We start from the raw sequence: 21,029 nt of genomic DNA on the forward strand, positions 1-21,029 counted from the left end.
TGAAATCTCCAGTGTATTAGATATAAGCTTCTTGGTTTAAGTAAATGCTCATATTAAGCGTACTCTGTGCTGAGGAAAAATTCACGGTTGAGATGATTCACTCTTTATTTACTCATAAACTTCTTACATGGAGCTGTATAAATATCATTACTTGAGGAAAATTATTTTTTTGACATTTTCAAGGAAAATAATATTATAGAAACGGGATATTAATGTTCGAATGCAAATAAAATTGAATGGTTTCTATGTTTCAACAATAATTTTAAGCATTTTCTTTTTTAATTTTGAATGTTAAATCATATACATTTTTGCTTTACATTAACATAGAATGAGCCCAAAGCTCCTTGTTATAGAATAATTCGGTAATAATCGGTAAACAGTTTTGCTATACAAAAATTGTCCTTAATGCAACGGAATAAGGACGCAGTCTTCGCTAGAACTGATAGATAACATCGACACACTATAAACAACTAGATGACACATTCATTGAAATTAACACCTTATTTCGTGGCAGTAGTGTTCAAAGTCTATTGTATAAACTCAATTAAAAAACTCTGCCTAATACACTCATAGGCAGAGTTTTGTCTCGGACAATTTTTTGCGTAATTTTTGTGAGTCTAGTTGTTTATTATACGTCAATATTGTTAACGATTTATAAAATAAAAAAACTGTTCTTTAATTGTGCGAATACTATCTAAGTTTGGCTTGTCTCTGTTGCCACAGCGCGTATTTGGAACACGCAGCGTCGATCATTTGATTCATATGTCGGGTGAGAGATGTCGCTAGTGGCGTCAAGTCGCGGAGCATTTTTTCCTGTTAGCATTAATTATTATTAAATAACATTTATGATATACATAGATGATTATAACACTGTTCATAAATGTATGAATACTAATGAGAATGAGTTCATGGCAAAATTTTGTATCATAGCTAGGTATAAATTTTATAAATGGCGAAGTATGCACGTGATATCTTAAGTTCGATTAACAATTTTTTGTAAAAGACAACGCTCAATTAAAATTAACATTGCATTTCCCGCCTTCAGAGTAGTTTTTTTTAATCCTACCATATTAAAAAAATGTACCAAACTGAACAAAAAACACTTTTAATAATACATTTAAAAATATCTTATTTTCCAAACATTACAATATCTACATAAGAAAATATATGAAACCAACTAGCTTTCCACCCGCGGCTTCGCCCGCGTTTTCAAAGAAAAACCCGTATAGTTCCCGTTCCCGTGGGATTTCCGGGATAAAACCTATCCTATATGTTAATCCAAGTTACCCTCTATATGTGTGCTAAATTTCATTGTAATCGGTTCAGTAGTTTTTACATGAAAGAGTGACAAACATCCATACATCTATACAAACTTTCGCCTTTACAATATATATTAGATTAGATATGTAATATTTACGTTTGTTTTCATGCGCAAGCGAAAGTAATAAATGACTAATGGAATAATTATTTTCGTGGACGATTTTTTATACAAATGTATGCACACTAAAATTGTTTCTTGAAAACCCTTGGAAAATTTTAAAGTAGTGTAAAAATATTTCCATTTCCATCAGCCGTCTAGCCGTATCAAAATTAGTGATCAAATATTTATTTAAAACTCACTATGAAAAAAAAATGTGTTTAATACATTTAACAAAGCGTTAAAAGTCCTGTCACTAACCTCAAACGGCCGTAACTTAACGTTCCTAAACCGCAACAGCGCCTCATAGAACTTCTCCGCTTTAGCCGCGCACTCAGCGTCCCCCCCCACACCGCCCGCCCCCCCCGCCCCGCCCCCCCCCGCCCCCCGCCCCGCCCGGCTGCGGGAAGCTGCGCCACAGCTCACGCAGCAGCTCGCCGCCAGATAGGTAAATGCGGCTCAGCTCAGATTTAACATCCGCGGGGATCAGTTCTATACACGCAAATACGATTGCTTGAGGATACGATGGAGGAAAGAGGGGATCTTGCTTTACAGGGTGTAATCGTTAAGTGTGCACAAGCGAATATTTAGTAACTATTGCAGATATCAAAAAACTTTAAACTGATATCGAAAGTACTTAACCTAATGAGTAAAATGGCCATAATAAATTTTTAAAAATAAGACGAGAAATATCCGAAAATGTTACATTAAACGCTCCCATACATTTGATTTCCCATACATTTTGTATTCATAAAAGATTTTCGAAATGACGTTCTCATTGTACAATATCATGAGGAGCTCTATTTAAAGTTTCTAAAATATGAACTTCCCTTCAAATTTACGAAGTAATTAAAGCAGAAAACCAAAAAAAAGAAAGAGAAAGCTAAAATCTGTCATAATAAATATTGTATGGGATGGTTTTAAGATATTTTTTTTTTATATTTCCCGTTTTATTTTTAAAAATTTATTACGGCCATTTTACTCTTATGAGTAACTTATGTTAAGTACTTTCGAAATCAGTTTAAAGTGTTTTGTTATCTGTAATAGTTATGGAAAAATCGCCTCTGCACACTTAACGATTACACCCTGTATATAGCACATTATGTACAAGTAACATTTCCCCGCGCAACAGTTCCCCGCCCAACAAGTATATGCGGCCCAGTTCCGATTTAACATCCGCGGGGATTAATTCTGTACACGATGAAATGAGTGTGTATATTTGTAATGTATGTAAAGAAACTTAAAATGTTAATGTAAAAGTTGTGTATATTGGATGTGTAGAATATATTGAAATAAAGTCTCATCTTTTTTCAGAGAAGAAACACATATCGTTTAATTTAAAATCCCTTATATGTATTTTAAGTGTTGGCCCTCTACAGAAAGAGAATTGGGTGAGGCGCGCAATCACGATAGTGTAGGGTTTTAGGCCCTGTCGTGATTGCGCTCAGCCGTTATTGTTGATATTTCTTGATAATTGCCGCAATGGCAGCAAACATCGACGATCATTTATTGGACCAACGCTGCCCATTATATAGAGGGCCCATAAAATGAAAAAAATGTAGAGCAGGACAGCGCTCTGTCCATTTATACATCCGAAGAAACAATCGTATATTTTGCAATTGTTGTTTGGTATAACCCATTTGGTATAACCCATTTGGTATAACCCATTTGGTAGAACCCATTTGGTAGAACCCATTTGGTATAACCCATTTGGTATAACCCATTTGGTATAACCCATTTGGTATAACCCATTCTGTATAACCCATTTGGTATAACCCATTTGGTATAACCCATTTGGTATAACCCATTTGGTATAACCCATTTGGTATAACCCATTCTGTATAACCCATTTGGTATAACCCATTTTGTATAACCTATTTGGTATAACCCATTCGGTATAACCCATTTGGTATAACCTATTTGGTATAACCCATTTGGTATAACCCATTTGGTATGTATAACCCATTTGGTATAACCCATTTGGTTTAACCCATTTGGTATAACCCATTTGGTATTTCGGTATAACCCATTCGGTATAACCCATTCGGTATAACCCATTCGGTATAACCCATTTGGTATATAAACCCATTTGGTATAACCCATTTGGTATAACCCATTTGGTATAACCCATTTGGTATAACCCATTTGGTATAACCCATTTGGTATAACCCATTTGGTATAACCCATTTGGTATAACCCATTTGGTATAACCCATTCTGTATAACCCATTTGGTATAACCCATTTTTTATAACCTATTTGGTATAACCCATTTGGTATAACCCATTTGGTATGTATAACCCATTTGGTATAACCCATTTGGTAGAACCCATTTGGTATAACCCATTTGGTATAACCCATTTGGTATAACCCATTTGGTATTCATTTGGTATAACCCATTTGGTATTCATTTGGTATAACCCATTTGGTATATCCCATTAGGTACATCCCAGTGCGGCTGTGTGCTGGTGGGGTGCGGTGCACATACTCACGCGCCATGCAGGCCGCGTGGTGGTGCCGCATGAGCGCGCCGCCCGGGCTGAGCTCGCCGAGCGCGCCGACCGCGGCCGCGGCGCCGAGCCGCACCGGCCGCGCGCACTGCTGCCCGTTGCTCCACGCCTGGTACATACAATATTATTTGAGACTAGCCTACCGCCCGCGGCTTCGTCCGCGCGGAAAAATTAAGAAAAATTAACATTTATTTTTGACGTGATAACGTCTTTAAAATCGTTATAGTCGGGTGACATGGTTAGAAACTTGTCACACCAAAAACTTACGAGCGCGATCGCAGGTATAACGAGAGAGAGACTGACCGATCTCCCGTCTCATCTCATCATAAGACGTTATCACGTAAACATCTCGATCGTAAACCTACTTTACAAGCAACCAATTTTTTTTTTCTACGTATTTTTCCGGGATAAAAAGTATTCTATTTTATGCCCAGGATAATAAGGTACAATTATACCAAGTTTCGTCGAAATCAAACCGTTAGTTTTCACGTGATGCCTTCACATACAGACAGACAGACAAAAACATTTTAAATCACATATTTGGGTTTGGTATCGATCCAGTAACAACCCCTGCTATTTATTTTTGCAATATTTTCAATGTACAGAATTGACCTTTCTACATATTTATTATATTATGTATGTATAAATGAATAAAGGAAAAAATATTATTTGAGATGAATAAAGGTAAAAAAAATTGGTTGTCTGTAAAGTCGGTTTTACTGACGATAGTTGAACGTGACAACGTCTTAAGGCCGATTGTGCTTCTTTGTCGCTCGTTCCACGCTCTCGCTTGCGCTTCAAGCCTACACGGAACGCCTCAGAACGAGGTAACGCCGCATGAGTCATGTTTTTTCGTGCGTGCAGCCGGCTCTATCGAATTATAAGACGTTGTCACGTCAAAAAAATATTACAATAACAAAAACCTAGCGTGTTGATATATAGCTTATAGCCTTCCTCGATAAATGGCCTAAACTGAAATAATTTTTCAAATCGGACCAGTAGAGTCCTGAGATTAGCGCATTCAAACAAACAAACGCTTCATAATATTAGTATAGATTGCAATATCCATTCATATTTAACTATAGATTATTAGGCTTGTTTAATTTTTTCTCCAAATACATATTTTTTTAAAAGTAACTAGAAACACAAAACATCAACGATCATTATTTGTTTTTATTTAAATTTTCTCGAAATGTATCAATACGTCTAAATTCTACATAGCAAAAACAATTCCCATGGGTGTTCCACCAGGATCATATCTCAGACCATTGCTTTTTCTTTTATTCACGAATGACTTAATTTCAGTTAAAATACAACTATAATCTTTTTACACACTGCATTTAGTTAAAACGGATATTAATAAACGAATTTAGCTCAGTATAGTTAAGAATATAAATAAATAACAAATTACCTGACATATAGAAGATAAGGCTGACAATGGCGGTGGGTTGTTCGTATTCGAAGTAGAGTGGCTGATTTGTGATGACGGACCTAATAAATATCTTTCTACCTGTAAATGTATTATTTATGAACATTATTGGTATTTCATTTGAACCAAATATTTGAGCTTATGCAGTCAGTTTTAAACTGAAAGTCAGGAGATCCCATAAGGATATTATCAATAACTAGCTGCTCCGCGCGGTTTCACCCCCGTGGCTCCACTCCTATTGCCCGTAGTGTAATGAAATATAGCCTATAACCTTCCTCGATAAATGGGCTATCTAACAACGAAATAATTTTTCAAATCGGACCAGTAGTTCCCGAGTTTAGTGTGTTCAAACAAACAAACAAACAAACAAACTCTTCTGCTTTATAATATTAGTATAGATTACTTGAGATATTGGATTTTTGACTACTGAAATATCAGCGGGGTTGCAAAAATGTGTGCATAAATTCTTACAGGATCATCAATTAAAATTGATACTCAAATTTTTTTGTACAAAAGATCTCTAAGGGGCTAGTGATGAAACTCTAGTCTATCAAAAAAAGTGGTAATCTTGAACGGTTTTGTGAATTTCCATACATGTGACAAGCGCGACAGACGTACGCACTGATGGTCGGTGAAGCTCTGCAACCGACCTTAGTCCCTTTGAGTTTAGTACACCAATAGTTCCCACTGTTATATGCTTACAAACATACCTTAGTCAATTTCAACTCTTGCGCACTATTACTATCGCCCGTATCATCCAGATCTTCGTAATGTATCTTTTCTAATATCCTTCTCTTTTTATCAACTGGTTCAGATTCATCGGCATGTCTCTTGTCCACTCCGTTTGTCTCTTTTACACCGTTTTCCAATACTTTGTTGTTATTCGTTGATTTATTACTTGAATTACTACTATTGTTTGCCTTTTGACTAGCTTTTAGCACCTGGAATTGAGCAAAATTTTAAGCATACATTATTGATACATAATTTACATACATATTTAACGTTTCTATGATCGTTGTCCCTAATTAACCATATAATAACCAAGGTTTCATTTTAAATGAAACATAAGCCAGTCTATTGACAGAATGCTTGCTCTTTGTAGTTTAATTTGTTGTTTTTTTTATTTATACTAATATTATAAAGCTGAAGAGTTTGTTTGTTTGAACGCGCTAATCTCGGGAACTACTGGTCCGATTTGAAAAATTCTTTCAGTGTATGATAGCTCATTTATCGAGGAAGGCTATACATATATCATCACGCTATGACCAACAGGAGTGGAGCCACGGGGGTGAAACTGCGCGGAGCAGCTAGTTTACAATAATCTCTAATACCCATTACAAGGCTATAAGTAGGCAGTTTATAACCATAAAATATTGAGAAAAAAAGACGGGTTGCACTCCGGGAGTGCGGGCAGAAGTGAAAACTTGATTATTAACGTTGAGTTCTCTCCATCATCCGTCTTACGCTTTTCCGATCAGGTCACGTGTCCTGACGCCAGTTTAAGATTTTATACCCATTACAGAAAAAGTGCTCAACGCCGCCAAAGAAGTTTTCACTTCAAACAAAAACAGTTATATACAGGAAAATTACTATTTTATATAAACAAACATTCAATATACCATTATTGAGTGTTGGTTAAATCTCTTTATCATACTGCGGTGTATTGAATTACTGTCCTTCTCTTTTTCGACCGTATCGTCTTCAGGTAGTAGCGGTATTGATTCCGTGAATTGAGGTAAGTCGACCTGTAAATATTAAAAAACACTTATATATTACAATAACTTTAAGACTTTAAAAAATATTTATTCTTTTTTGTTTGAACACGCTAATCTCGGGAACTACGGGTCCGATTTGAAAAATTCTTTCGGTATTAGATAGCCCATTTATCGAGGAAGGTTATAGGCTATATAACATCATGCTACGGTCAATAGGAGTGGAGCTATGGGGTGAAACCGCGCGGAGCAGCTAGTTACAAATAAGCGTGATTACTTTTCCACAAAATATATTTTTAAAAAAAAGTTCATAATAATTTAATAATGCTTAAATATAAATTTACAACCTACACAAAAAAACTATTCGATTTTTAAATGAAACTTCTTTAGGCGCGTTGAGAATAAAATGTTCACCGTCACGTCATGGAGTAATGCAACGATTTTGGTATCTTTGAATCTTGCCAAAGAAGTTTCACTTTTGACACGTGTACACGGTACACACGCTCTGTTTTATAAATATTCAATAGATAATTTTTTGTTATTGTATTTAGTTGTAATATTCAGTCCAATTTAAATATGAAATTAATTATTTAGAATTTAGATCTTACATTTTTTAAGTATATAAACAAACCGTTAGGTCCAATGTAGTGTGTTTCATAGCAGATGCAATCGCTTGATCGTCCATTTTTGCACATTCACCAAATAGATCTTTACTTGACGATGATGCTATGCGATCCCTGAATTAAGTATAGAGAAATTATTGATATATTCATGTTAGTATATAATCTCTAATCATATTATAAATGTAAAATTGTGTGTGTCTGTCTGTCTCTTCTTCACGCCTCACTGATTTAGATGAGATTTGGTACAACAATATTTTGAGACCTAAGTAAGGACATAGAATAATTTATTCAAGAAATGATAGGCATTTAATTTATTAACTAGGAAATCACAACTCCAAAATGATCACGACTATCAGCAGTGAGGATTTCGACTTAAGGAGGAGGAATATAATAACTATCGACTATTACTACATAGTCGATAGTTATTATATTCCAATGAAAAATTACTTAATTTTGAAAGTTCAAAAGATAAGCAGCTAAGTATTTAAAAGTTATCTTTGGATTATTTTAATTTGATGACAAATCCAGTTTTGCAACTTAAATTGTATAACATAAACAAAAAGCAATTATACAATACCTATGAAAATAATGTGACTGGAAAAACTTGGTCCAAAACTCGGCTTCTGTCATTTTATTCGGCACATAGTCTATGTGTTTCTTTCTCACTGCAGGATATGTTTTGAATATTGCGTCTATTATATCTTGAGTTAGATTATATTTCAGTCCGTTGTAGCCGTCAGTCTGCGGTTGAATGTCTGCTAAGAATGCTCCGGAAACACCTGGAAAAAAGCAAATTAAAATTTAAGAACTAAAAGGCTAATTATAATACCAACATTACTTTTAGTTTGGTAAGGTTATGAATCATATTTTTGACGATTTTCCATAATGATTTCAGTCTATGAAGTAGATTATTAAATTTGGTTTGTTTGTTTGAACGCGCTAATCTCAACTACGAACTCGGACTACTGGTCTGATTTTCAAATCGAAAAATTCCTTCGGTGTTAGATAGCCCATTCATCGAGGAAGGCTATAGGCTATAAATCATCACGCTAAGACCCAGGTGAAACCGCGGAGGGCAGCTAGTGTCTGATATTTAGCTTCACAAATATGCTATCAGTTTTTAATTGATAGTTCAATGACCTAAGAGAAAGTATCATCATGCCTACACAAATATAACATTATTTCGATAAAGAAATCAAACATTATTAATAATAATTATCTATTCTCAAATAAAGCAATCCTTGTAATCTGAGAGACTGGACTTTTGATAAATATACATAACCATAATATCATTTACTAATGATGTTGACATTATTAGTTCGCTTCTGATATTATTAATATCAGTTTTGAGTTTTGAGTTGAAAAGATTACTTGGTAAAACATGTTCAGAAAAATTAATAAACATATTATATAAAAATAGTATATTATGTTATCAGTTACATATTTAAATAATAAATATAATAAAATTTCTTACCAGCCTCTTGTTTAATATTAGTAGATTCCGTGTAATGTTTAAGAGTCGGTGTATTCCAGTACTCTTCACTATTAATTACTTTTGATATAACTAAGTCTTCATATAAATGCTTTAGAATAGGATGCAATGATAATAATCTGAAAGTAATTACATATTTATTTACTACTACTACTACTACTACTACTACGCCATATACAAGCCATTTAAAAAAATTTTTTGCAAGAAATAACTATTAATTAATCATTTTGTCAACATACAAAGATTTTGTTAGCAATAATTAAAATCAGGCTGCTTTTCCTGTGCTATGTACCAACATTATTTCATATATTATAACAACATAATTGATTAAATCACAATTAAATACAACAAATATTAACAAAACCGTACCTAGATTTCATTTCCAACTCCCCGTCGATCTGCCGTTTGAACTTTGGCAACAAGTTCTGCAGCAACATTTTCACCTGATCCCGATCTTTCGCCTGCGCGTCCGCCCCCGCCGGGTTGACGAAGTGAAACGTCGAACACGTGCCATCGTGGAGCACTACTTGTAATTGCACTTTCGGTTTGCCCGCGGGAGATATCTTTTGAGCTGAAATATGATGGTTATATATTTATGACAACTTTGTACATAATATGGTACATGAAAAATAGTCTTGACAACACGTGCCATCGTGGAGGACTACTTGTAATTGCACTTTCGGTTTGCCAGCGGGAGATATCTTTTGAGCTGAAATATGGTGGTTGTATATTTATGACAACTTTGTACATAATATGGTACATGATAAATAAGCTTGACATTGTGTATATTAACAAAGTGAAATGTGCAACACATGCGATCGTGGAGCACTACTTGTAATTGCACTTTCAGTTTGACCACGGGAGATATCTTTTGAGCTTTGGCTTTTAAAATAAATGAAACCATTCAGCTGTTTTTGAATTAGTGATTCTTTGACATTATTTGAACCAATGTACCAGAATTCTTAATCGAATATGGAATAACTCATAATTTATTATTCAAAGAATGTATGTCAAAATGTTCAGCCATCAATATTATCAATATTATCCATGCTCTTCTTTTTATCATTTATCATATATTTACGATTTTTAATGTGATGTACACTTGTGTAGGAATATATATATTTAAATATTACATTTTTGCTTCGTTATTTAATTTTTGTTCAACAAAATTACAAGTGTATCGATTGACTTCGATGGGGATTGCTAAATTTTGTATCAAATACAGAAGGTAATATTATATACCTAGCAGAGAATTCAAATCTGAATTTTATCAGTTATTATCCTGATGCCATTGCCATTCTTGATTATAATTTATGATTATTGAGTTTGATTATTAATAAGTTAAAAGTGGAGCCATAAGAACATATTATTAAGCAAATGGTTGTTTAACCCATTGAGCCCCAAGCGGCCCCATCGGTCCCAGACACAATAGATTTTCTATTGTGTCTGTGGTTCCGGGGCCTGAGTAATTAACCTATTAAATTCGGTATTAAGTTCAGGATATAAGATTTAACCAAGTATTGAATTATTAATATGGAAAAATGTGTCAAGTGGCTGTCGCTGTGACTAGTGGCTGTGGTCGGTGGCCCTTAGAGCCAACCACAATAGACAGAAAGTTGAGTAATTATACAAAAGGTATCATTATCATAAATCAACCTTAACTAAAGGCACAAATGTGTACAGTACAATTATTTGGTTAAAATATATCATCATCTAGTCTATGAAGAGTTATAAAAGTTAACGATAAGAATTCAAATATCTATATCTGGTCTACTACTACTAAGTCTTACTTTTAATATCTGCATATTTGTGTGAGACAGCCACAGTGTCTCGATTCTCCAGCATCCAGGCCAGTCTTTGATTCATCACGTATAGAGTCCCATCACCTTTTTTGTACCTCACATGATTTACACTAAGTAAAACGTCCTCGGACGAAGTAGTCATGTTTTACTGTTTTAATATTTACTAAACAGAACACAACTCAGTCTTCACTTTTATACAAATAAAAAATTATTCTCTCGTCCTTGGCATAGACACTGAATTTTCACCAACTTTATGAAAAATATATGAAGGAATTCATTTTTATTACAATGCATTTAAACAAATCTACTTTGATAATATGTACTTCGTTTTTACACAATAACAGCACTACACAACATTATTTAGGTTCGAGTTGTGGTTTTAACTTTGCATTTGTCTTCAATCGTTTCATGAATTCTTCCGTTTGACCACAGAGTCGTTTGACAAAAATTATCTGAAATGAAATTGACATATCATTTTTTTAATAAATGATACAAGGCCTGGCTATGGACATAAAGTTTTTAGGTTAATTACAAGAGTCCTCGCTTTTTGGCGTCTTTAAAAAAATATAACTTGGAGGTACCTGTGGGAGGTACTCATTAAGCTGTGTGTCGTTAAGTTATGGTAATTAAAAAAAAATTGTTTATATGAAAATAAGATAATTTGTACATGATTTTATAGTAAACTAGCGGTCCGCCCCGGCTTCGCCCGTGGTACATATTAACGTTTTCTCTACATAAGAACCATCCTCGTACTTCAAGGAATATAATAAAAAAAGAATTATCGAAATCGGTTCAGCCGTTCTCGAGTTATGGAATTACAACGAAAAGTGGCATTGATTTTTATATATTAGAAGATTATACATTTCACTTTACAGTAAAAGGCCCTACTCACGGTTCAACACAACCCACAATCTGCTGACACAATTTGTTGAAGTCGCGATTGAGCGTTCTCTACTCACGATTCATCCAACCCTCAATCTGCTGATACAATTTCATTCCGCGATTGCTTGCCACAACGTGTGCACGTCACGTTGATGCCTGGCCTGATGCTAAACCTCAACGCAATAATACGCATTATTAATGGATATACTAATTTATGAAATACTAGCGGTCCGCCCCGGCTTCGCCCGTGGTACATATTAACGTTTTCTCTACATAAGAACCATCCTCGTACTTCAAGGAATATAATAAAAAAAGAATTATCGAAATCGGTTCAGCCGTTCTCGAGTTATGGAATTACAACGAAAAGTGGCATTGATTTTTATATATTAGAGATAAGATAATTATCTTTGTAAAGCTTGTATTTTTTCCAATTTTATTGATAGATTTCAAGGGCTATAAAGTATAAACGGCTATAAAATATAAACATCTTCCTCAAATATGTAAAAATGTCTTTCCCGCGTTTATCTCAAAACCGCCATTTTGCGATTACTGCGCAGCGCGATTGAGCCGAGATTGGAGCAATCACAATACTCACGATTCAACACGCACACAATCTGCTGAGACAATTTGTCGGGTTGCTTCCGCGCCGATCCAATACACAACATGTTGGGTTACGCCCCCAACGTGCCCTCAACTATACTATTCACGACACAATCTGTCAGCTCACTGCAGATTGTGTCAGCAGATTGTTACTGAAATTGAATCGTGAGTAGGCTACTTAAGTAATACCGGTCTCTCACATTCGCACGCATAAAATGAGCGCAAACATTCGTAAAGTGCCCTGAAATGTGTATTGCATGTGGTAAGGTCAACAGTTCCCCCTTTATAAAAGTGGTTACTGGTTAAAGCAAAAAAATAAAATGTAAATTGCCGATAATACTGTACAAGAAAAATTATTTAACAGAATGAGGTTAATGAAAATAGGCTAGGTACTTTTCGTTTCAAGAGTAGAACAGTATATAAATATTTTTACGCAAACGCTATGCGTAAACGTTATCGTTTAAATGTTTACAAAAATTCAGAGGTATGTGTCCCACTTCCCGTAGACCGTAATAATATAAGATGTAAAATATATGAAAAGCTTATTATACACGGTTGGAACCACAGTTGGAACGTGGAGGTATTTCACGGCAACATACTAGGTATTGTTTTAGGTGTTCATTTTGTTTATCATAGAATTATATTATATTTTTTAAAATTAGATGTTTAAAGATATAAATTTTTACTAAAATATTTTATTAACGAAATGAACGCAATATTATTCGACCGCCATTTTATTTATTATTGCCTTGCAACACCGAACATTGACAACCCAAAATGCAATCATGGCGCACGGGGTACTGTGTTTGTAGAATGCTGAGAAGTTTTTACGTAAACACTTCATTATTTTGCGTTTTGATTGGTAAAAGTTTTATAATAAATTGCCCTTATATAGCGAAGAATCTAAAGAAGCATACTTATGTGTTCTAAGTTTGAAGTTTTCTCTTGTCCGCAATATCGTCTCTGTACTACTAGACACTTGCAGGTATGAAAATCATGAGATTCGCTGTTTTAGCTATCTTAACATATATACAGGTATCAGGTTGCATAGTAAGTATGTTGAATTCGATCAGAAAAATGCAGATATCTCTAATTGGAGTTAGTTTACTCTGTTAATGTTGATATATTCATTTGTTCCAGATAACTTTGTTGGTGTCATAATGTCAGAGGCGTACGCTCGTGAGATACTACGAAGGAATGTTGCGCAAATATGTCAAACTATAGGATGGAATGGAATAAACTCAACGCCACTGGACATTTTAGTTCATGTTTTAGAAAAGTATATTTGTGCATTGGGCACCCAAGCTAACAGGCACGCCGAGGAGTTTAACAGGACTGAACCAAATTTACACGATTTAGGATTAGTGTTTCGTGATTTACATGTACAACTGCCAGAATTGGCAGAGTACACTCGCTGTGTTCCCCCAGTACCACCTCCTGTCAAAACAGAAAAGTTTCCTAAACCAAAAGAATCAAACTTGAACTTTCTTAAACCTGGTAGTCATGAAGTTGTCACAAGGCCAATGCATGTGCATGAGCACTTGCCTCCAATGTACCCTGAAAAGGAAAGGGATACACCTGTTGTTGCAGGAACTGTGGAGATCTGTCAGAATGGTATTGATAGTATTGATAATAATCCTTCATGTGCAAGCCCGGAAATATCAGTTACAGACAGTCCAGAAAAACCTAAAGATATATTTAAAAGACCCAATGATCCAGTGTCATTGCCAAACAGTAAGAGGCCTAGATTACGGTTGGATGAGGAGGAAAGAACAAGAGAAATCAGCAGTGTCATGATGACTATGTCAGGTTTCTTGTCTCCAGCACGGGAAGGTAAATTACCTGAAGCTAGACCACCCACGCTTGTTTCAGAGAGACATCATGAGAAACATAAAGCTAATTCACATCATTCAAATGCAATGAAACCACCATTGGTAGATAAATCCGATAAGAAATCTAAGAAAAGTAAATTATTGAATGGTAAAATTATGAAAAGTAAAAGAAAAGATAAAAGTCATAAAGGTGAAAGTAGTAAATCTAGGGATAGTAGTAAATTGGACAGGTTTCCACCTGGGCATCTTACACAGAAAAATAAAGATGTACATCCCACACATCATAATCATGTGACAATGCCAGCGCCTAAGGTATTACCACCTCAAGCTAAACCAACAATTTTGCCGCCACCAACACCTTTGGTACCGCCACTAGTTCCTGAACCATTGAGACCAGTAATTAAACAAGAACCTGTTGAAACCCTTCCAACTCCATCTGTTTCTCGAATTAATTTCATTCCCGGGGAAGAAGCAATACCTGTTCCCAGGAAAATACCTATTTCTAAATCTCCACTTGTTTCTAATTCTTTACCTGTAAATAAACATGCAACAAATTCACATATATCAGATGTAGAAATTAAAAAGGAGGTTATTGACGAAGAAGAGAAATTGGCTTCACAGCCTGATAGATCAAAAATTAATATATTTAAAAGAATATCGAACAAATCTAAGGAAGATAAGAGTTCTTCTGAGGTTGTATCAGAAAAATTACAGTCTGAAAGTGTGATCTCAAGGTTGCAGAATTCTGCACATGAAAATAGTAGATTGAAGTCTGATGAAAACATTGTGAACAACAATAATAGTAGTCCAGTAGATTTATCTAAAGAAATTGATATACGAGCCCATGAAGTTATTAGTATTGATGATGATTCCATGGATAATTTACCAATGCCTCAGTCAAGACCATTGTTATATGATCCGAAACCATCTGGGCTCACAATTAACAAAGCACTTCAACAATCACTCCCCAAAGATGTACCTAGTGAGAGTCCAAAAGTAAAGAGAGAAAAGAAACATAAAGATAAAAAAGATAAGGCTGCGAAGCTGGAAGCAAAACTTAAGAAACAGCAACAACAATTAGCTTATGAAATGGTGCAAATGGCTGACAAGAAGAAAATGAAATTTCCTAATGAAAAATCTCCTAAAACTGGAAGACCAAAGAATGAATCAAAACTTCCTCAGATGCCACCAGGTTTTCCATTCTTTCACTCAATGCCACCTGGTAGAGGTTTGATGCCAGGTCCAGGCTTAATTCCTAATTCAGGTCTTATGCCAGGAGGTGATTTCTTAGCTGGCTTAGCAAACAATCCAGCATTAAGGGGACTCCCTTCACCAAACATGTTAAACAATCCATTTGCTTTAGGAGCAGGGCCAGGTCTTATACCTGGTCCTAGTTTTATACCTGGTTTACCCAACCATCTAATGCCACTAGGCAACTTTTCACATTCATCAAGATCATCTGCAGTAAAACTTCCTTCAATGTTTAGACGCCCAAGTTTAGAGGTTATACCAGTAGATAATGATGACGATAGAATGATGCATAAATCGCCGGGAACAAGCCGTGAAAAAGATCGACATGACAAGCACAAATCTCCAACCATTCCAAATATTCTACAAAAACAAAAATCTAAATCAAGTAAAGAACACAAAGCAAATCTATACAAAATGCCACCTGTACAGCCAGACATAACAATAGAGTTAAATCCACCAAAGTCAGAACCAGTTCGACAAGAGGTGCCGAGAGAACCTCCCGCTCCACCACCGGTACGATTACCTACCCCTGAACCACCTGCACCAGTCCATCATACTGAACCAACACCCAATGTCGAAGCTACACGTGTTAAAATGTCAACCCCTGAAGGTCCCAAAGATGATATTGATAGCTCAGAGAGGAAAAAAGATAAATCACATAAAAAGGAAAAGAGAGATAAGGATGGTATTAAGATCAAAAAGAAGAAAGACAAAAAAGATAAGAATAAAGATAAGTCTGAAAAGAAAAAAGAAAAAGATGAAAGGCAAGAAATCAAAGATAGAATTAAGAAAGAGAAGAAGGAGAAGAAAAAAGAAAAATTAGCTGATGGTTTAGTACCAAAACTAACATTAAAATTGGGATCATCTAATTCAAATTCACCTATGCCACCTAGTTCACCTGAAACATTTAAGTTAAATATAAAACCAGTTAAAAGAGAAGAAGAATCGCCAGTTAAAGAAGAGCCGCTATCTAGGGAAAATAGTAGATCACCTGAGTTAGCGCAAATATCAGCGTTGGTAACTCGACCACCAAAACAGAAACATTCGAAGCATAATCATGTTGCAGAACCACAAGAAGCGCAAGCTTCATCGTCGCCGCCAGGCTCTCCACAACGAAAGAATCGTCCGCCGTCAAGTCATTCGAAGTACAGAAGGATATTAATAAAACCTTTATCGAAAAAAGGGCACGGGGACAGCTTAGATGATGAAGCAGCTTCTGTAATCGATGATGTTCCGACGGCGCCGGCTACGCCTGTTGCGGAAAAACCTAGTGGAACATTACCCACGCCATATTATGTTGACGAACACGGGAACAAAATTTGGGTCTGTCCGGCATGTGGTCGACCCGACAACGGTTCCCCCATGATCGGTTGTGACGGTTGCGACGGGTGGTATCATTGGATATGTGTAGGTATTACGGAAGAACCCGGAGCGACGGAAGATTGGTTCTGCAAGTCATGTCTCGCCAAACGAACTGCGATGGTTCTAGCTGGCGTCACCTCGGGCAAGAAACGGGGCCGAAAACCAAAAGGGGAAAAAGTCAGAGACTGTCATTGATACAGACTTTCGTTGTTACTGAGATTAGTTTTAATTTTCCGTTTTATAGACGCGAGTAAATGGATTGCGATTGTTAATGGATTATTGTTGAATGATATCATGCAGATACGTTTTCATCATTTATAATGTTAATAATATCATAGGCTAGTTTAAGAATAGATAATAATTGAATATTGACATAAAATGTTGAACATGAATATAGTGTAGGTACTTGTAATAATTACCATAATTTTAATTATTTTTGTTAATTTCTTTAATTCTCGTTCGCTCGGTTAGATCAAGTTTAATGAGAGTGCGGGCGTGTTGTACACATTACGCATGTAAACATAGATTTAATATAAGATTCTTTTTATATTGTACAAAAGCTGAATTTACTTAAGAAATTGGTGATGTATAAAGTAATGTAGTGAATATTTAAATAAACAGAAAGAAGGCTGAATGTATTTTCAGCCTATATTTGAATATTTTCATATTATAATTTTAATATAACCCTGTTTTTTTTTGTTAATGTTGTTCCTTCGGATCTATGTACAGGGCTAGCACAATCTCGCATAGCCTCTCGCTCTCCGCGACATCTATTGATCACTAAAGATGGCGTGACGGTGCTTGTCCTAAATTCATTAAACGTGGAGGAGAGGTTAAATGTAAAATTTTTGATTTCAGCCAGTGGCCAATTAAATAATATATTGGTACTCAAAATTGTCGTACATTATTTTGACCTTTCACATACAAGAAAACTACCAAAGTATTTTACATACTGCAATTTATTTATTAAAACAAGCTCATACAATACGTAAAATGCAACTATCTATACAATCAAAGCCAATATTGAATAATTTTTTAAATTTTTTAACGGCGCAACTATAGGTGAGTGAGTAAAAAACTGCTTTGGCCGATTTCAATGTACCAGATTCTTACATTGTGTCAACAAAAACAAAAAGCCTTATGTCTTATAGGTAATTGTATTTATTACACATAAACTGACTAAAAACTCAACAATCAACTACATAAATAAAGTTAATTTTTACTGGCAGGAGGTATACTTTCTGGTGGGGGAATAGTTGGTTGCTTTTCCTTATTCCAATCCTTCAAGCCCTCTGGTAAAGTTGTATCTTCATCTAATGAACCAGTTCCCTCCACAAATTCTTCATAAGTACTCTTTTCAGGGAATGGTCTGGGACCCAGTAATTCAATCATATCATCCCTGCTCAGAATCTCTTGCTTCAGTAAGCGTTCTGCAACCTTCTCAATGTTTGTCTTATGTTCAACTAACAAGTCTGTTGTGCGTTTATGTGCTGAGTTGATTAAATCTCTCACTTCAGAGTCGATTAATTCAGCTGTTTTTTCAGAGTATGGTTTGTCAATAACCATTTCTCCAGGTTGTGGCATTTCAAAGGAAACATTACCCACTTTAGCATTCATACCATAGTGAACAATTTGAGCGTATGCACTCTGAGTAATTTTCTTCAAATCATCCTGTGCACCGGTTGTAATTCTACCAAAGAATATTTCCTCACTCACTCTTCCACCAAGAGTCATGCACATTCTGTCAAATAATTGTTCCTTACTGTATAGGTATTGTTCTTTTGGTAGATATTGTGCATATCCAAGACCCTTTCCACGAGGTATGATAGATACTTTGAGAAGGGGGTCTGCATGTTCTAGGAACCAGCCAGCTACAGCATGGCCAGCTTCATGATACGCTACGATCTTTCGCTCTTCTGGTTGTAGGACATTCGATTTTTTCTCCATACCAGCTACTACTCTCTCTATGGCCTGTTCAAAGTTTTTCATGCTTATGTCAGTTGACAACTCCCTAGCTGCAATGAGTGCTGCTTCATTGCATACATTAGCAATATCTGCTCCAGTGAAACCTGAAATATTAATAGAAAACATTAAAGTACATAGTTTTGTATACCAAACTTTCAGTTGAATATATATTACAATTTACTGTTCAATTCTAAAAGTTTATAAGTATGAGAGAATATTGAATAAGTTTAATATACCTAATATTATCCATCTAATTAGTTGCTATGCTTGTTCTTCAAAATATGTTAGTAAATGTAGAAAGAAAATAAATATTTACAAACAAAATTTGAACCATGAAAACAAAAATAACCGATATTATAGATATTTAATTGAATATTCATAATTATGACATACCTGGTGTTAAAGCAGCCATTTTTCTGGCTAGATTCTCTTTATTGAGTGTAGTTTTGAGTGGAGTTAAATGCACCTTGAAAATGGAAGCCCTGCCCTTAATATCTGGAGCTGGTACAAATATCTGACGGTCAAAACGACCAGGTCTCAACAGAGCTTTATCCAAAATATCAACTCTGTTGGTTGCAGCTAGCACAACAACATTTGTTGTTGTGTTAAAACCATCCATCTCTACCAGCAATTGATTTAGAGTGTTCTCTTGCTCTGAATGTCCACCAAAGCTTCGTCCACCCCTCTTCCTACCGACGGCATCAATTTCATCAATGAACAAAATACATGGGGCATGCTTACGAGCCATTGAAAACATGTCTCTCACTCTAGATGGACCAACACCAACAAACATCTCTAAGAATTCTGAACCAGATACAGTTAAAAAAGGAACATTGGCCTCTCCAGCTGTAGCTTTGGCAAGTAAAGTTTTACCAGTACCTGGTGGTCCAGTGAGCAAAGCTCCCTTGGGTATTTTAGCTCCCAAGTCAATGTATTGTTGGGGGTTCTTCAAGAAGTTTACAAACTCCATAATTTCGATCTTAGCTTCTTCACAACCAGCTACATCCTGGAACTTAACACCAATGTCTGATGGGTTGATCAATTTGGCTGTTGATTCCATCACACCACCAAAAAGTCCACCACCTTTGCGACCGCCTCTTCCCATCATATCAGCAGACCTTCTCATCATATAAATTAAGAATCCAATTATTAACAATGTTGGTAATATTCCTGTCAGACTGGAAGCCTCCACCTCAGTTCTATAAATAACTGGCAAGAAATTCTGAGGTTCAACATTCATTTCTATTTGCGCATTCTCTAGATTTCTCTCGAATGAGTCCACACTGCCAATAGCAAACCAGATAACTTTTCCTTCAAATGTGCCCGGCTGTAATCTTACACGAACCCATTTTTTGTTTATAACCTCTAACTTCTCAACAATGCCTTTTTTTAGATACATATTAACGAAATCTCGCCAACTTATTTCTCTGTACTTAAGTTCGAAATATGCAATTGAGGCAATTAGGGCAACTACACCCATGGCACCAAACATCATCCATTTTTCTCGATCCTGTCCATCGTAACCTCCACGGCCAGATCCCCTTCCTCCAGGGGCACTGGAAAACATATTAATATTCCATTTTTCTGGAGACGAGCTCGGTTTTGACGGTGGTGGTGAAGATTTCGACGGTGGAGGAGCGTCATCTTTTTCCGGTTTCTTTTCGTGTTTTTTACTAGTTCCTGGTTGGAAATACTTTTCGAACCCCTTAGGGGGTTTCTTGCAGAATTCATACCATTGGTTTAACACAGAATCTAACGCCGGAACTCCTAATGATTGTAGTTTATTTCCTTTAAAATGGAGCTTCGATAGTTGCGATTGCGTTAATCTAAGACCTTTCCACATACTGTTTCGATTCGATTTTTATATACAATTTATTTATGTTTAAAATAAGTACTTTGCAATACTAAATAATAATTATGTCACATAAAATCGAGAAGATCTACTCAAGTCTCAGTAAAAACATGGTTAAAAATATCTGTCAATCTTATCTGTCCGTCACCGTCTCCATCTAATGAGTCTTGCACACAAATCACGAAATATTGTGTAACAAAATGTTAACACACAAAGTTAACTTGATGTAAGTAATTCGAATTAAACATGTAATTAAAAATAAATAATTGTTAATATAATATTATATTTGTTTATTAAATTCT

General features: G+C 35.5%; 3 protein-coding genes across 4 annotated transcripts; 1 reads left to right on the forward strand and 2 right to left on the reverse strand.

Moving 5' to 3' along the window:
* Positions 1-87: 87 nt before the first annotated feature.
* Positions 88-11,404, reverse strand: LOC123700937 (general transcription factor IIH subunit 1). 2 transcript variants are annotated; one of them, XM_045648317.1, is made up of 12 exons: positions 10,972-11,404; positions 9,551-9,752; positions 9,164-9,300; positions 8,267-8,468; positions 7,698-7,803; positions 6,974-7,099; positions 6,065-6,295; positions 5,337-5,435; positions 3,908-4,034; positions 1,807-1,909; positions 1,679-1,769; positions 88-813 (listed from the first exon to the last, which is right to left on the reverse strand). In XM_045648317.1, the coding sequence occupies exons 1-12, from the start codon at positions 11,123-11,125 to the stop codon at positions 691-693; spliced, it is 1,701 nt and encodes a 566-aa protein (XP_045504273.1). In that variant the 5' UTR covers positions 11,126-11,404; the 3' UTR covers positions 88-690. The 2 variants fall into 2 exon arrangements, with proteins under 2 accessions (XP_045504273.1, XP_045504272.1); XM_045648316.1 differs by lacking the exons at positions 88-813; positions 1,679-1,769; positions 1,807-1,909 and adding an exon at positions 2,421-2,608.
* A 1,823-nt stretch (positions 11,405-13,227) lies between these two features.
* On the forward strand, positions 13,228-17,575 carry LOC123700938 (transcription initiation factor TFIID subunit 3). The gene is made up of 2 exons (XM_045648318.1): positions 13,228-13,450; positions 13,606-17,575. The coding sequence occupies exon 2, from the start codon at positions 13,626-13,628 to the stop codon at positions 17,103-17,105; it is 3,480 nt and encodes a 1,159-aa protein (XP_045504274.1). The 5' UTR covers positions 13,228-13,450; positions 13,606-13,625; the 3' UTR covers positions 17,106-17,575.
* Positions 17,576-17,851: 276 nt separating this feature from the next.
* On the reverse strand, positions 17,852-20,876 carry LOC123700939 (AFG3-like protein 2). The gene is made up of 2 exons (XM_045648319.1): positions 19,269-20,876; positions 17,852-18,979 (listed from the first exon to the last, which is right to left on the reverse strand). The coding sequence occupies exons 1-2, from the start codon at positions 20,716-20,718 to the stop codon at positions 18,123-18,125; spliced, it is 2,307 nt and encodes a 768-aa protein (XP_045504275.1). The 5' UTR covers positions 20,719-20,876; the 3' UTR covers positions 17,852-18,122.
* Between the last annotated feature and the right edge of the window lie 153 nt (positions 20,877-21,029).

The sequence above is a fragment of the Colias croceus genome, chromosome 20, assembly GCF_905220415.1.
Source record: "Colias croceus chromosome 20, ilColCroc2.1".
Classification (NCBI taxonomy): domain Eukaryota; kingdom Metazoa; phylum Arthropoda; class Insecta; order Lepidoptera; family Pieridae; genus Colias; species Colias croceus.